This window comes from Apium graveolens, chromosome 4 (assembly GCF_009905375.1).
Source record: "Apium graveolens cultivar Ventura chromosome 4, ASM990537v1, whole genome shotgun sequence".
NCBI lineage: Eukaryota > Viridiplantae > Streptophyta > Magnoliopsida > Apiales > Apiaceae > Apium > Apium graveolens.
This window is the reverse complement of record NC_133650.1, coordinates 51,198,896-51,215,893: the sequence shown is the minus strand read 5'-3', so window position 1 is coordinate 51,215,893 and position 16,998 is coordinate 51,198,896. Positions and strand designations below refer to the sequence as shown.

Here is a 16,998-nt window from a genome sequence, read left to right as displayed (position 1 = left end):
GAGATGTGCTAATCTCCTTAGTAAGCACCACAGCTTGTTGGGAAACTGTGGTGTGCTAGGTTTGGGTACACTCACCTCACCATCCTTATTCTTAGGGCTTCTTTGATGTTCACCCTATCCCTCACCAATCTCACCCCCTTCACACTCCCCTCTTTGTTTTTGGTAGATTTTGAAACTGGCATCTTTTGAGAGACACCAGAGTGTGGTTTCTTTGATTTGGATTTTGAAGTTTTGGATTTTGTGGCTTGGGTAGGCATCTGTTGGGTCATTGACACAGATTCCATAGCCACAATCAATGGCAAAGAAACTTGAGAGGTAAAAGAGGCAGGGACAGAAGTATTTACCTCACTTACCTGAGGGCCCTCCATGATATGCAAATAAACAAGGGGCACCTCCTTGTGGTGATTGGCTCTATTTAAATCTGCAATTCTTCTTTCTTGAACCCAACAATCCAGTTTGTTGGTTGGGTTCTCAATCACAAGATCCTCACAAATATGGTTAACAATAATCATAAAGAATCTAGCATAATAAATATTTCTAGATCTCTTTTTAATCTCCCCTAACTTGTAGCCTAACTCAAACATGATAACATCACTAAAGTTATAGCAATTATCAGTAAGTAGCATGTAGAGCATGTTAAACATAGTAGTATTGATAAAATCAAAGTTGCTTATTTTATCAGAAAACACCTTGGTAACTACATCACACAGAAAGTTCCACTCTTTTCTAAGACCTAGTCTCCTAATTTCACTTAATTTAGTGGTAGGAAGTGCATATCCAATAGAATTAAGCAAGTTAACTAAATCAGCATTTGTGTGTGGCTTAGTAGTAGTGTTTTCAGGAATTTTAAAGCATGCTTGGATAGTATCACTGTTAATAAAAAATTCTTTACCTTTAATGGAGAGAGTTATAGTTTTGTCAGTTGCCTGATACACAGCAGTGGTCCACATCTCCTCCATAACTTCTCAGTAGATTGTGGGTGATTCCAGCATGGCATAGTTAAGCTTACATCCCTTCACAAAATCCATCATTTTGTGATAATCTTCAGAGCCTGGAATCTCTTTGTTCACAAGACCCATGAAGTTGTTCTTCTAATAAATGAATCTTGACTGAGACATGATCTTGACTACTGGTGCCATTGTTAAGCAAGGTAATTTCTTTGACGAAGAAGAGAGCAGTTAATTGTAATAAAGAAAGATAAAAGCTAAAATGAACTTGAAATAGGCTTTTATGTATCGCAGATAAAATGGGATAAATATTAAGGGTAAAAATTAAAGACCCAATGAAAGTTTCCCCAAAATAGCCGTTTAAAAGTAAAATAGACTGTCAAAATTCTGTCAATTATCCGTCGTGATATACTTATAGACTGTAAATAAATCCGATGGATAATGTTCAAAATTTTAACGGCTAAGATGTAGACAATTCGACGTATGAGAATAAAGCAATTATCCGTTAGATTTAAAATAATCCAGAAAAGTAATTGATTTTTACTAATCTATTTTATTTCGACGGATGATCAAACTTGATGGATAATGAACATTCGTTGATATGTAGATTTTGACTTAGCCAAATCTCCATCCAAAACAAAAGAATCAATTAAGTTTCTGGCTGCATTTTAACTTGCAAAATTATCAAAAAAAACGATTTAGAACAATTAAGCATACCTAACTCACGTACCAACCTAGTGAAGGTGGATTCATCAAGTGGCTTGGTAAAGATATCTGCAAGTTACTTCTCACTTGGAACAAAATGAAGTTCCTCAGTACCATTCATTACATGTTCCCTAATGAAGTGGTACTTGATGTCTATGTGCTTTGTTCTTGAATGATATACTGGATTTTCAGTAATTGCAATTGCACTTGTGTTATCACAGAAAATAGAAATTTTGTCCACTTGCAGACCATAGTCCAATAATTGGTTTTTCATCCAGAGAATCTGTGCACAGCAACTGCCAACAGCAATATATTCGGCCTCAGCCATAGAAGTAGAGACTGAATTTTGCTTTTTACTAAACCAAGATACTAGCTTGTTTCCTAAAATTGACAGGTTCCTGTAGTGCTTTTTCTATCAATTTTACACCCTTCATAGTCTGCATCTGAATAACTACTTAGATCAAAACCAGAATCTCTAGGGTACCAAATGCCAAGTTTTCGTGTTCCCTTGAGATATCTGAAAATTCTCTTAATAACTATTAAATGAGATTCCCTAGGATCAGCCTGAAATCTAGTACAGAGACAAGTAGCAAACATTATATCTGGCCTACTAGCTGTTTAGTACAAAAGTGAGCCAACCATGCCTCTATAGCTTGAAATATCCATAGACTTTTTAGTAGTGTTTAATTCAAGTTTACTTGCAGTGGCCAAGGAGTTTTTGCAGATGTGCAATCCATTAGATCAAACTTCTTTAAAAGATCATAAATATATTCGATTTGGCTAATGAATATTCCATCACTAACTTTCTTAACTTGTAAACCAAAAAAGTAAGTTAGTTCTCCCATCATGCTCATTTCATACTTACTTTGCATCAATTTGGCAAACTTTTTGCAAAAAATTTCATATGTAAAGCCAAATATAATATCATTTACATAAATTTGAACAAGTATGCTAGAGCCATTAACATTTCTAAAGAATAAAGTTTTGTCAACAGTACTTCTTGTGAAGTGATTTTCTAAGAGAAACTTTGACAAAGTATCATACCAAGCTCTAGTTGCTTGCTTCAATCAATAAAGTGCTTTCAAAAGATAGTAGACATATTCTGGAAAATTTGGATCTTCAAAACCAGGAGGCTGACTGACATAGACTTCCTCCTCCAAATCTCTATTCAGAAAGGCATTTTTGACATCCATTTGATAGACTTTGAAATTGGCATGGGCTGCATAGGCTAGGAAAATTCTGATGGCTTCAAGTCTTGCAACAGGAGCAAAAGTTTCATCAAAATCTATTGCTTCATGTTGACAGTAACCTTTAGCAACCAATCTAGCTTTGTTCCTGACAACTATGTCATTTTCATCCATCTTGTTTCTGAATACCCACTTGGTATCAATTGAATTCTTTCCTTTAGGCTTGGGTACCAGCTTCCATACCTTGTTCCTTTCAAATTGGTTTAGCTCCTCCTGCATAGCTAGAACACAATCAAGATCCAACGGAGTTTCTTCTACCTTCTTTGGTTCTTCCTTTGAGAGAAAGCTGTTATATAGACATTCTTCTTGAGTTGCTTTTCTTGTTTGAACTCTAGAAGATGCATCACCAATAATAAGCTCAAAAGGGTGATCTCTAGTCCATTTTATCTGTTGAGGTAGATTAGCTCTAGATGAAGAGGCCTCACTGTTGTCTTGATGTGTGACTGAGTTTTGATTAGAAGAAACTCCCCCTGAGTTTGTGGATATTTGATTTATATCAAAAAATACCATCATTTGTATTTTTCTTTACAAGTTTTTCAGAATTATGAATGTTGTTGGTTTTGAGGAGTTCAATCCATATGAGACTGTATGATTTCAGCAATAGTTGCGAAGCTATGAGGTGATAAAAAGTTTTTTCCGTATATATAATTATTGCATAATGTTATGACTTAATCATCCTTAGAAAGGGAATATTAGCTCAATTGCTCGTCAGTATCAGCTCAACAATCTAGGTTTTCTTGTTAGAGTTAATTTTCTTGGGGCGCTGTCTTTATATGGGTTACAAAAAATATATTTCGTTTACTCTTTCTGGTCTTCTTTTAGTTCCCTTCTGGCTCTGGAAGTGCCATGTAACTGGGTGGGGGTGGGTGTCTGGTTAAGTGGTCTTTCAAATAGATAAATCTGGTAAAAAACGATTTCAGAACAAGATGAGTAACAGGGGTAAGCTGCAATACCTGGACCAAAATTAGATGAATATAAAGGAGTTTGGTGGACTAGTGAAATATTCAAGTAATTGCACGTGGTCGGTGTACTTCATCTTATTTCAAAATTGGGATTCGATCGGGTTGTCGCATATTTTTAACCAAACCCGCAATGTATTGTATACGGGAATCACTCAATAATCCATCACAAGTCTATCCGCAGATGTTTCGATAAACATTAGTTCTTAAAAAAATATGTTAAATATATTAAATTCGAAAGATGAAAGAAATGAAATGTAATTTCTGAAATACGTATTTAACATTAATTTTTGACCCGGTTAAAGGGGTGCGGACCAGAGATGCAATTCATTTTTCATTTTAACCTGGTCTATTAAAGTTGTCCCATTAAGAGTAACGGGGTTTCTAATGTGTGCCCAAGGGCACACAAAAAATATTAACTCCCATGAGTTTGATGCATTTTGATTGGTCCTCTAATTATAAATATGACCCCTGCATTTACAACAACTCCACCAATAAAAATGTACTAAACTCATAAAATTTAGTGTTTATTGTGTTCATTTGAACATACATAAGAAAGACGTAATACTAAAAAAATGTTAAATTTTTGAATTGTTAAATTTGGTATAAGGGAGCAATATGCAGCAATTGATATACAACACAATTAAGATGCACACTTTTCATACACGAAGTCGTTAAATAAACTTCGATGGAAAATAGGATATTGTAATCTTATTTGACAATAAATGTAAAAACATCTCCAAGGCTATTACCTATATCTATTAGTTAAAATAGTACAAAATAAATATTATGTAAAATTTGTTGAGTAATTATACTTCAATAATATTAGCTAAAATGGTTAGCTATATTTGAAAAAAGTTTTTTTTTGTTATTTTCAAATTTTAACCATTATATCAAATGATTGTTTTTAACATATATAGTTGTGAAGAAATTATTAATAACAAACTAGTTATTTTTTTAGTGAATACAAGTGAAACTAAAATATTTAATTAATTAAAACATATTTAACGATATTATTCTTATAATATAAACATATCAGAAGAATTAGTTAAAACATTATGTATATATTATAAAATATTTAACTAATTTTATTATTATATTAGTTTATTAATAATTTTAAAAATATAAAATATATATTAAAATCTTCATATAAGTATTTAATAAATTTGATCAACAATGGAAAAAATATATTTTTTCATAAAATATTTTCACACGTTACATTACATAAAATTAAATAATATATATATATGTGATAAACAAGTATATATACATCAATATCTGCCCTAGTTAAAGTATGAGAATTTTTCATTTTAGAGAGAAATATAGTCGATGATAGAGTTTTTTGAGAGGAAAATGACGTGAAGTTAATATAGATGATGATTCTTCGATTAATAAATATGATGCTTATTTATGGGCATCTAAAAATAATTTGTTGGAGTTGTGGTTTTTTACATATCATCTATATTTTTTAAATTATTATTGGCACCTAGGTTTTATTGCTAGCAGGTCTAAATAATCTAGACAGGAAATAGGGGTGAGTAGAAAACCGCACAAACCGCAAAAACCGCCCGCACCGCACCAAATCACACCGCAAAACGCGGTTTTTAATTTTCGTGGTACGGTTGCGGTTTGAATTTTTAATAAACCGCGCGGTGCGGTGTGGGTTGTGGTTTTAAATTTCTGAAATGTGGTTCAAACCGCACTGCACCGCAATATTTAATATATTATAAATATATATATATATACACACTTATATTCCTATCGGGTAATATAAACAACCATTTTATGTTCTTAGTTAAACTGAATTTCACCAAATGGCCATAGCATCCTTATTGAGTTAGAATTATATGTTAAATTCATTAAGGAATTCAAATGGACCACACGATTTTCTGATAAATAAAAAAGAGACTACACAATCTCTTGTTTGTATTTCTTCACTAGGAAAACCAAAATCCAAGTATTTATACTAGTGAACTAAGATGTTGCATTCTGATTGACTAAAACTATTTTCGGAAATTTGATTAAATTTAAGTTTTGTATTTATTTAATATTTTTAAACTTGTAAAGTATAAACCGCAGTGAACCGCATCACACCGAATTTTCGTGGTGTGGTTTATGCGGTTTTCGAGGGTACACGGTGCGGTTGCGGTTTGGAAATTTGAGCAAACCGCATGTGCGGTTTGGTTTGCGGTTTGAGGAAAAAAACGCACTGCGCTGCCCGACAGGAAATATATGAACATGGGTATAAAAGTAACTATAAGATTGTTTTTTCCCCTCAAGAATTTGCCGGGAAGGAGAGATGAAGAATAAATCAATAAAAGAAAAGAATTGAAACGATGAGACGTGGGAAGAGCTTAGGATGAAGGAGAGTTGTGCTCCTACTTTCACGCCAAACGGACAGGTTTTATTTGTGATTTTAAACACAAGTAAGCTTAACCAAACAAATATATACTATTATTATAATATTGTTTAACTTGAACCAATAAAAAACCTAGCCGCCTCCCTTTTCTTCTCTCCTCTCCTAGGGTTTGTTTATTTTCAAGTAAATCAAGGGGCTTCCACTGGTTTTTTCCGGTGGAAAGCCCCAACCCTTCATTCTCTTTTATCCTTATTAATTTTCCTTCAATAAAACCCAATTTTTTGGGTGTTTGCGTGTCTCTCCTTTTGGAGTGTGTGTTTTGTCTCTCCTTTTGGAGTGTTTTGTTATGTTTTTGTTTAATTATGATTGGGTTTATTTCGTGTTGAATCGGTTGAGAACGAGTTTATTGATATTCTTGGTGGTCTGCAAAGCCTGCGTCGAATCTGGAGCGGTGTTAATTATTGCAAGAGCTCACCTTTCACAACCAAAGATTGTTCATCTTTCACGTGTTTACACTTTCGGCATGTCTATAGCTGGTATCCGGCATGTAGATAGCTGGGGTGTTTTCGGCATGTCTATAGCCGGTGTCCGGCAAGTAGATAGCTGTGGTGTCGTTTTTCCAATCTCAGTGATTGGTGTTTTTGAACATTGGGCTAACAATGGTTTTTATGTGATATGGTCAATTGCGATGTTGCTATTTTCAGAGATGTTGGCACAATTTGGATTGCTCGGGATGTCTTTTATTTCGTTTTTAATTTCAAGAATTTTTAAATTCTATGTGTTAAACGATCAGGAAACAAATCATCTAATTGTTTTTAGTATGATATTTGTTTTACCACCTGGTTGTATCGACAGTTGGGGGTTTGTCCCGACTGTATTATATTGAAGTTAATGAAAGTTTTCTGCATTTGTCAAAAAAAAAAAAAAAACAAATATATACTTGGCAATGCTTATGTACACTTTTTTTTCTTTTTTCAAAAATTTAAAATAAAATAAAATTCACTGGCTCGAATTTGTTGTCACTCATTAGATTCCCAGTTTGTAATCCTGTGAATCACCTATTGATAAGGTTGCATTCTTTTCTGTTTGAGTTTTTGCTGTGATTTTCTTGATTTTATGTTTCTTAGACGATGAGGTTTTGGAATATACTCAATGTGTATGGAGATTGATTTTTGTTGAATATGTCAGTAATCATTCTTAAAACCTCGTTTATTATATTTCATTGACAAGATAACAATTTGTCTCTTTAATATTGAACCCTCTCTATGTTTGGTATTAGAGTTTGCTTTTGCATTTTTTCTACAGTTAATTAACGGTGCATTGCTAGCATCATAGCATATTGGAGACCTTCTTGTTGATACAGGAGTTGAAGGTTCGAGTATAAGTAGAGGCATGGATGCGTGATATTTAAAATGGTAGCTAGCTTCCTTTATACATTTTAAATGTGAACAAAATGATAGAAGCTTCTCCATTTGGTATTTCCTAATTCCCTTTGCTGCAAAATATAATTCACATTCATGTCATTATATAATTTCCATTTTTAGGAATGAAGTTTTCGAGCCATGTTTATAGATAAATAAGCCTGGTCCTGATAAAGATATCGCTGGCATATGGATATCGTGGGTTGATTATATTATCATCTTCAAGTTTCAGTCTTTTTCCCACATAATGGAACGACAAGCATCCATGGATGTTTTTCAACCTAGTCATGGTGAGATGATGATGTGAACTGTTGTACTCTTTCCCCTATGTTTGATTAAATATACCCTGATTAAATTTAAATTTTCCTCTGTTCTACAGATAAACAGCGAACGATTCTTATCGAGTGGTTAAACAATACTCTTTCTAATGCTAATTTGCCAGCAAATACTTCGGATGAGGATTTGAGAGCATTCTTGGATGACGGTAGTGTTTTATGTCAGTTGTTGAATAAATATAAACCAGGGTCCGTTGAGGTAAATAAGTTATATTAAATCATGTTCAAATTCTTTGTTGCTGAACATGTAATAAAAAATTAATAATTAAAAACTTAATTCTCCAGTCTAGCGGTTCTGGCAATTTTTCAAAGACAGGTCCAGAAAATGTAAAAAGGTTTCTTGCTGCCATGTATGAGATGGGGTTGCCTACATTCCAACTCAGGGACATAGAAAAGGTAATGATGTTTCTGTTTTGTTTCATTTATATATTGATTGCAGAGGCCCTGTCCTTAATTGCATTTTAATAGAATTTGAATTGTGTCATCTTTACATCATCTTCATAATCTGCTTTGTCAAAATATATATAATTTCTTGATCTTATTTGAAACCTTTCTTTGCATGTGGTTAACAGGTTAAGTAATTTGTAATCAGAAACCATAGACAGCATTTTCATAACCTAATTGTTTACTAGATGCTAATTTCTGCTTCCAGACTTTCTCTTTCTTTTTGTTACCTTTTCAATTTCATACAGGGATCAATGAAAATTGTCGTAGACTGTCTGCTAACACTTAGATCGCGGCTTATAGTGAATGGTGGAGGATATGAACTTTCTGCTGCTAGTTTAGCCAGACTATCTAGTGTGACGCACAAAGGTGTATCAGAGTCAAATTTTTCTCATGTATTGCGCAGTCCAGTCAAGTCAGGTATGTTGATTCTTTGTTTTCATCTTGTTTCATGTCTGTTAAAAGTTATGTTGTCCTAGCAGTAGCCTGGTGAATACCTCGCTTTTCTTGTTAACAAGAGATTGAGGTTTGAGGCTCAGTGGAGGCATGACTGTCTAATTATTAAAATTTCTGCAGTTGACCACTACCGGGAAATAATAATAATGAGGGGATTAAGTTTTTCTACATAGTTACATTGTCACCTGAAATTTCATAAGTTTTATATCCACCACAGTGCGACGCTTCTATAGAATTTCCTGGATTGTAATTTTGATCCTCCTTTTTTTTGAATAATAAACAAACCCCTCCGATTATAGCAGGAGGGTGAGGTACACACAACATTAACACACCATTGAACCAGATACAATAAACCTAGAAAAAAAGACACCAGCCATACTGGAGCAACTACATAGGCTGGAGACTATAGACAGCAACTAAACTAGTAGAAACATAGCAGGCATAAAGTGCAAGGAATAAATGGCTGTGTCATTATACTAGATCCTGTTCATGTATTCCGTTGTTGTGGAGATCAATCTTATATACTTGTATTAATAAAACATACAATTCACTTGTGGAAGTGGAACCTGGCTAACTGTATTGTTTTATTTTCCAAGTGTATGTACAATATCTCTCAATCTGATTAAATGATATCTTGGACCTTCCTCCTGTTGTTTAGAACCATCACCAGCATTACTGCATCATGTAGGACATAACTTCCAGGACGTGTTTCAGATAAAGCATGGGTGCTACGCAGATATTCCTTCTGCAAAGATATCAGAAATGATAAACTCAAACCGTTTGGATGTATGTTTAATAGTCTCTTTCTGCGTTGACCTCCTTAAAATGGGGTCATCTGCTAGTTGTCTATTTGTGTTTTTCTGAGATAATGCTTATTTTGATGCATTTTCTTGTCTGCAGAATGCGCCAACACAGTCACTTTTAAGTGCCGTGAATGGAATTTTAGAGGAGGGCGGTCAAAGAAAGAATGGTGAAATACCTCAGGTAAGCAAAGGAAGAGAGCATACACATAATAACAAAGTAGTTCTAAATTTTCATATAATGTATGAGATTAACTATGTAGAGATTCATTCTACTGAGAGCTTTATCTTTCTTTCTGTAGCGTGTGGCATGCTTATTGAGAAAAGTAGTTCAAGAAATTGAGAGACGGATTTCTACTCAAGCAGAGCACCTGAAAACTGTAATGTTCATAAAATTTGATGCTATTTTAGCATTTTGATTGTATCATCCTCATTATTTATCATTCTATATGTAGCAAAACCAACTTTTCAAGGTACGGGAGGAGAAATACCAGGCAAGAATTAGAGTCCTGGAAGCTCTTGCAGCTGGGACTGGTGAAGAGACACAGGTACTTAGTGATATCTGCAAAGGTTCTCATGTATCACTATTTCCATTTACTAGATCATAATGCCTTTTTTCTGTCATCTTTAAAGGATCTAGACCAAGTAAATTGATAGCAAATAGCTATGTCTTTTTTCTCATGGAAGTAGATGTCAAACCCAAGTTCATAATTCAAGCTTCTTTTCATTTTATAATTTTTTATTTCATAAAAGTATTCAGTTCAGTTATTATGCTAGACTCGGAGGACTCTAACAGAAGGAAGAAATAAAGCTGATGTGCAAGATGTACAAAAGCTGATAAACCAAAAGGATACCAACAATTATGAAATTGAATCTTTCAAGAAGGACGATATCAATGATAATGGAATTGCATCTCTCAAGAAAGATAACAACAATCATGAAAGTGTGTCTGTCGAGAAGGAAGATAACAACAATCATAAAGTTGTGTCTCTTGAGAAGGAAGATAGAAACAATTATGAAATTTTATTTCTCAGGAAGGATCTGGAAACAACTAAGAAAAATTATGAGCAGCTTCGCTTGCAAATGGAAACAACAGCCAAGGAAAGCCAAGAAATTGAATCTTTGAAGGAAGAGTTAAAAATGACTAAAAAGAATTATGATCAGCTCCGCATACAAATGGATCCAGATACTAATGGATCCCACAATATTACTTCAGTAATGCAAGAGCTTGAAACAACTAAGAAAAATTATGAGCAGCTTCGTTTACAGATGGAAACAATTCAGGGAAGCTCAGAAAATGAATCTTTGAAGAAAGACTTAGAAATAGCTAAAAACAATTATGATCAGCTGTGCTTACAAATGGATACTGATGCTAATAGGTCCCATGATATTAATTCACTCAAGCAAGAGCTGGAAACAACTAGAAATGAATACGAGCAACACTGCTTGCAAATGCAAACAGAAGCTAAAGGGGTTCAACAAGATCTAGAGATGAAGCTAAACGAGGTTCAGCAGTACTTGACAGATTCAAAAAATATAATTAAAGAGCTTGAGACCACTGCAGAATCAAATAGTCAGCGGTGGAACAAAAAGGAGCACATTTACCAAATATGTGCGGAATTTCAGATAGGTCTTTTGCAGGTATTTCTCAGTAGACATAGTGTATGTTACTTTATTTATAATTATGGCTGTCAGCTTTTGTAGTTTATTTACCATAAACTATCTTTCAGGAGCTAAAACTTTCTTCTGTAGCAGTCAGGCAGGAAGTTACACAGACACAAAAGAGTTACATGGAGGACTTTAGTCGCCTAGGTTCGATTTATCATACACCAGACAACTTTCTACTTAGCTTATGTGTTGTGTACGGTCAAATAATTCATTTCACCTTGTTTAGGGACAAAGATAAAGGAATTAGAAAAGGCAGCCGAAAACTATCATGCTGTCCTAGCTGAAAATAGGAAGATGCATAATGAGCTCCAAGACCTAAAAGGTGCCGCTGATACACGTCGTATATAATGCTCTCAAATAAGTTCAGTCTTTTTTATTTCTCTTAAACTTTATTGAGTAGGAAATATTAGAGTGTATTGTCGGATAAGGCCACTCCTCCCTGGACAGAAGGCAAAACAGACGATTGTTGATTCCGTGGGTGATAATGGGGAGCTAACAGTTGTAAATCCAACAAAACAAGGAAAAGAAAGTCGGCGTTCATTTAAGTTCAATCAAGTCTATGGGTCAAAAGCAACTCAAGGTTTTCAATTCTTAACATTTGTTGTTTTCTTATTGAAGGTCATGTGAATATATTCTACTGTATTAGATTTATTTTAGGTAAACAGTGCAAATAATAAAAAATTCTCTTTCGAAATTGACAGTGGATGTATATTCCGAAATCCGACCCCTCGTACAATCTGTTTTGGATGGATATAATGTATGTATATTTGCATATGGTCAGACTGGTTCAGGGAAAACATACACTATGGTATGAGCCTTTATTATGCATTATTTCCAAAGGGCGTAACCTTTTGATATTGTTTGTTTGATTATATTAATAATATGTTTCTGCAGTCGGGCCCTGATGGAGCCTCTGAGGAGGAATGGGGCGTCAACTATCGAGCTATGAATGACCTTTTTAATATTTCTCAGAGAAGGGGAAGCACTTGTGCGTATGAAATAGGAGTTCAGATGGTTGAAATATATAATGAACAAGTTCGTGATTTATTGTCACCTGGTTCCCAGAAGAAATATCCTTTCATATTTCATTCTCCAACTTTTTCCCATGAGCTATGTTAATACAGTTATTGTGCTCTGTGTCAAAACTCAGATCCCTTATGTCGTCAAATATAATTCGCTTATTTTCTTGACTTTATACATTTAGTTCATTTGTGTAGGTTCCCTGTGTTCCAATAAAATTTATTTATGAGTAGCTTTAATATAAATGTTTCTGTTATATCATGTTCGAGACTATGGTTTCCTTGATTTCCGCACACTAGGGATTTCATCCAACTCCAAAGCAAGTGGATTAGCTGTCCCTGATGCTAGCATGCATCCTGTACAATCAAGCTCTGACGTTATGGACTATATGGAAATTGGACTGAAAAATAGAGCAAAAAGTTCCACTGCCATGAATGAAAGAAGCAGCCGATCCCACAGGTTCTTTCTTTAAATTTTACTAGGTTTTTATCCACATTCTTCTGTGCTTTATATGTTTCTCATATCATTACACATGTGAGTGCAGTGTTTTAACAGTCCATGCTCGTGGGACAGATTTAAAGTCAGGCTCCATATTACATGGTAATCTCCACTTGGTAGATCTTGCTGGAAGTGAAAGGATAGACCGTTCTGAGGTAACTGGAGATCGACTTAAGGAAGCACAACATATAAACAAATCTTTGGCAGCACTTGGAGATGTCATCTTCGCTTTGGCACAAAAAAGTTCTCATGTTCCATATCGAAATAGCAAACTCACTCAAGTTCTTCAAAGTTCGCTTGGTATTTACTTACCAACCATTCCTGGTCTTCTAATTAGTTAATGATGAAGCATTTCAGAGATTTACAAATTATTGATGTCGAATATTATTGAATTTCCAGCCACAATACAGTCCTATTGGTTAGCAAGACATAAGTAGACAGTTGTCTTGTAGGACAAATATTATGCCCACAGTTTAGTTAGCTACAGTGATCTGGGTACCGATATGTTTGACTTTAATTGATTAATATAACAATAATGAGGTAAACAATAAATTCTTTGATTAAATGTGACGTTTGAGTTCTGATGGTCTGAATTCGAAAAAAAACTTATCTTTTTTTAAAAGAATTTAAATTAAATAATAAAGGCTAGTCTTCTCCAGGAATAGTCGAGATGCGCGTAACCTGGTTATCAAAAGAAAAAGTTCAACATATATCATGATTTTTAGAGGATTGAGTCCGGGTTACATTCTTCTGAAATGTTGACGATTGAGCATTGAAAACCGAAATATATGTTAATCATTCTCAAATCAAATGTCTTATATAGAGAAATCTCCGGAGAAATCTGAGTTACCTTTTGAAGACTCATTATCATTGCATTAACAAAACCATAATCTCTCTATCTCATAATGCAGGTGGCCAAGCAAAGACAATTATGTTTGTACAGCTTAATCCCGAAGCTATCTCATTCACGGAAAGCCTAAGTACCTTGAAGTTTGCTGAAAGGGTTTCCGGAGTTGAGCTTGGTGCCGCACGTAGCAGCAAAGAGGGTAAAGATGTCAAAGAATTGATGGAACAGGTGCTTGATTTCACACATTCTTCTTTCTTGTTAGATCTTCTCATTTTAATCTTAAATTGTCCACTCTTATTGTGCAAAACACTGTTAATGAGCCTCAAGGGGGCTCAGCTACTAAGGTAGTATGTTGGAAGGGATAACTAGTTATGGACTCGAAATCCACAGAAAATTAAATGTCAACCTTCATCTTGCTAGACCAAGGGGATGCTCGCATTTTCCATGATCAAATTTGGGGCAGTTATTGTCCTCCAAGTTTCTGTTACATAAAATTGGGATAGTCCCTGGTTTGAAATAGATTGTGCAAAAAAGAAATTGTTTTCTGTTCATGTATGTTTTATCATATGATGCGCATATTTTTCCCTTTACAGGTTGCATCCCTAAAAGATACAATTGGAAAGAAAGACTTGGAGATTGAAAAGTTGCATCTGCTCAAAACTGGTGAGAAACGAGCCGTTGCAACAAGGTACTGGAATTCTCCTTCAATCTTAAATTACACATTATACATTTTTTAACAAAGCTTAACATTATTTTCTTGGAAAAGATGAATGCAGATTCTGGTCAGGACAACTACTGCTTGGCTAGTTCCCAGCAGTTTATTTTTAAAATTGGAGTATACGAAGAGGTGATTTAACAACATATCGGACAGTATTCTTTCTAGACCATGACAACTCTGTAGAAAGCGATTTCTCCTTTGAAGATTCAACACCTTTATGAGAATGCACAAAAAGGTCAGATTTTGTAAGCTCAAATATGTGCCATGAAGCGGAAATTTTGGCAACTTTATTGAAATCTTCTATGTAAAATATGTATGTGCAGAGATTCTCGAGCAAAAACTAGGACAGCATTGGAATACCGTAGAGAGAACGTATACTCAAACGATTTTGACTACTTGTGGAGGTTTACATCAACATTTAGAAATTCTTGATGCTGCAAAAACAATCTCTTTAGCTATACATAGTATGCACATGAATGCAGTAATATTTTCGGATGATCCCTATACATAGTATGCACATGAATATAAAGTGTAAACTTATTGGCTCTGCCAACAATGAACAAACATTTCATGTAATACACTTGCATAGTTGTATAGTATGTATGATATACAGTGATTTTACCTGTTAGAAATAGGCGAAATGTGCATAATACCATCTCCAATATCAAAAAGATGATAGTAGCAAGTTGAGATTGTGCAAAAAAAGAAATTGAAATAGATTGTGCAAAAAAGATTACATGAAATGTTTGTTCATAGTATACATAGTACAAGTAGTGAATTTTCGGATGATCCCTGTACATAGTATGCACATGACCAGATCTAGCATATTTCAGGAGATATTAAAATCAAGTGGCCTGACACTCTTCAACTTCAAGTCTTCTTTAACAAATTCTGGCAAGTTACTATTGTCAATTCCCCACAAATTTATATAATTATTCCATACTGATACTATTCTTATCTCAACTTGCTACTATCTTCTTGAATACCCTTTTGGGGTAGACGGGCCGATTTTGTTTGATATTATCTACTTATCTTTCATACACCTCACCTCACCTATAGTTAGACACACGATTTCCGCAAAAAAAGTTAAGCTTTTTAATTGGGACGGATATTTCTGGTGCTATACTGCATGTGGGTGGCCAAGTGTTACGCAGTGTACTTTTTAATATTTTCACTACACTTTTTTAACCTTGCATGTGTGTAAAATCCCGCGAACTACCTACCCAAACATATAGAGGTTGATGTTTCCATTTTTTGGATATAACAGCTGAAAATACCCATTTTTAAAATACATGGTTGAAAATATTATTTTGGTTACGCATTTTGTAATTGGGTAAGTGTAATTCGCATTTGAGAATTGGGTATCAAAGAAAATTACTAAAGATACGCATTTGTAGTTTGGGTATTACTATTGAGATATGTATTTGCCAAATGCGTCTCTTAGAAAAAATAAAAATAAATAAATTGGACACGTATCTAGTACAAAACATGATACCCAAATGACAAATGCGTATCTAAAACGGTATTTTCAGTCATTCACTCCCATAATGGGTATTTTCAACCATTTACACCAAAAAATTGTTATTTTTAACATTCTTTCACATATAGAATCGCAATTAAACTTTATGTGTATTTTTTATTTTATTTTTATTTTTTTAATTTTTTGACTAATTGAGTATGTGTTCAAACAAGAATCAATTATAATCAAACCGAAAAATCGGGTCTCGGGGTAAATTAGAATCGAACAAAAAAAAGGGGAATGATAAGAAATAAATTTTTTTGGCAAATCCAAAAGTGATCCAAATATCCAAATTTAAGGCAAATTACCCAAAATTCTCCTCCAACAGTGATCCAAATGGTAATCTAAATTTGGATCAGTGAACAGTTGTGATCCAAATTTCCAAATTTGATTTAATATAAAATAATGGTTTTGTTATTTGTATTTTATGAGATTTTAAATAAAATTTTGATTTTTTAATTATATAATTAATAACAGAATATAATTAATAGTTAACAAAATTTATTTTTAAACTAAAACTTAAAATAATGAGAAAACATAATTTTATTAAAATTTAAAAGAAGTACATTGAAGAGTCTGAAGTGCCATATCGAGAAGTTAAAACTATTACGATCGATGAAAATACTCTATTCCTAGAATTTCTGGACCGTTTTAGAAAAATAAAAAATAAAGAGGCACATATTGCATTTAGACATATATTAACTGAGTATTTGTGAGAAAAATATACTAATTCACAAAATTAGTGTGCATCAATAATATTTTGTATGTTAATTATTACAATTAATGTGTTTTTCGTGAATAAGTGCATAATTTTATGTTTATTAATTTTTTTTTTATTTAATTAATTTATGATATATTATATAAACTGTTAATAATGATTAAACGATAAATTTAAGATAAAATTGCTTAATATGATATTTATATATTATTATATGTAAAAGGTAATTTTAATCAAATATTTAAATCACACCGTTGAAATTGGTCAGAATTTGGATCTGTATTTGAATCAGTTGCTTATCCAAATTTGGATTTTTAGATCACTATGAACATGGCTT

General features: G+C 33.6%; 1 protein-coding gene and 1 long non-coding RNA gene across 2 annotated transcripts; one reads left to right on the top strand and one right to left on the bottom strand.

Moving 5' to 3' along the window:
• The first annotated feature begins 6,346 nt into the window (after window positions 1–6,346).
• Window positions 6,347–14,608, top strand: LOC141717979 (kinesin-like protein KIN-14C). The gene is made up of 21 exons (XM_074520295.1): window positions 6,347–7,286; window positions 7,523–7,632; window positions 7,762–7,928; window positions 8,018–8,172; window positions 8,259–8,369; window positions 8,666–8,837; window positions 9,562–9,659; window positions 9,774–9,857; window positions 9,976–10,053; window positions 10,129–10,221; window positions 10,451–11,314; window positions 11,404–11,485; window positions 11,568–11,663; window positions 11,742–11,921; window positions 12,043–12,149; window positions 12,236–12,398; window positions 12,631–12,820; window positions 12,906–13,159; window positions 13,771–13,934; window positions 14,300–14,394; window positions 14,473–14,608. Exons 3-21 carry the CDS (start codon window positions 7,886–7,888, stop codon window positions 14,474–14,476), a joined length of 3,033 nt encoding a protein of 1,010 aa, XP_074376396.1. The 5' UTR covers window positions 6,347–7,286; window positions 7,523–7,632; window positions 7,762–7,885; the 3' UTR covers window positions 14,477–14,608.
• LOC141717980 (uncharacterized) lies at window positions 13,625–15,231 on the bottom strand. The gene is made up of 2 exons (XR_012573864.1): window positions 15,047–15,231; window positions 13,625–14,637 (listed from the first exon to the last, which is right to left on the bottom strand). It is a non-coding gene; the product is annotated as an uncharacterized LOC141717980 (long non-coding RNA).
• Between the last annotated feature and the right edge of the window lie 1,767 nt (window positions 15,232–16,998).

What these genes read in the sequence shown, in the direction of transcription:
- LOC141717979 (XM_074520295.1), top strand. Translation starts at nt 7,886, where the DNA reads ATGGAACGACAAGCATCCATGGATGTTTTTCAACCTAGTCATG. An exon ending in GGACTGGTGAAGAGACACAG is followed by an intron (nt 10,222 to 10,450) that starts GTACTTAGTGAT and finishes TTATTATGCTAG; the next exon opens with ACTCGGAGGACTCTAACAGA. An exon ending in TTCAGATAGGTCTTTTGCAG is followed by an intron (nt 11,315 to 11,403) that starts GTATTTCTCAGT and finishes ACTATCTTTCAG; the next exon opens with GAGCTAAAACTTTCTTCTGT.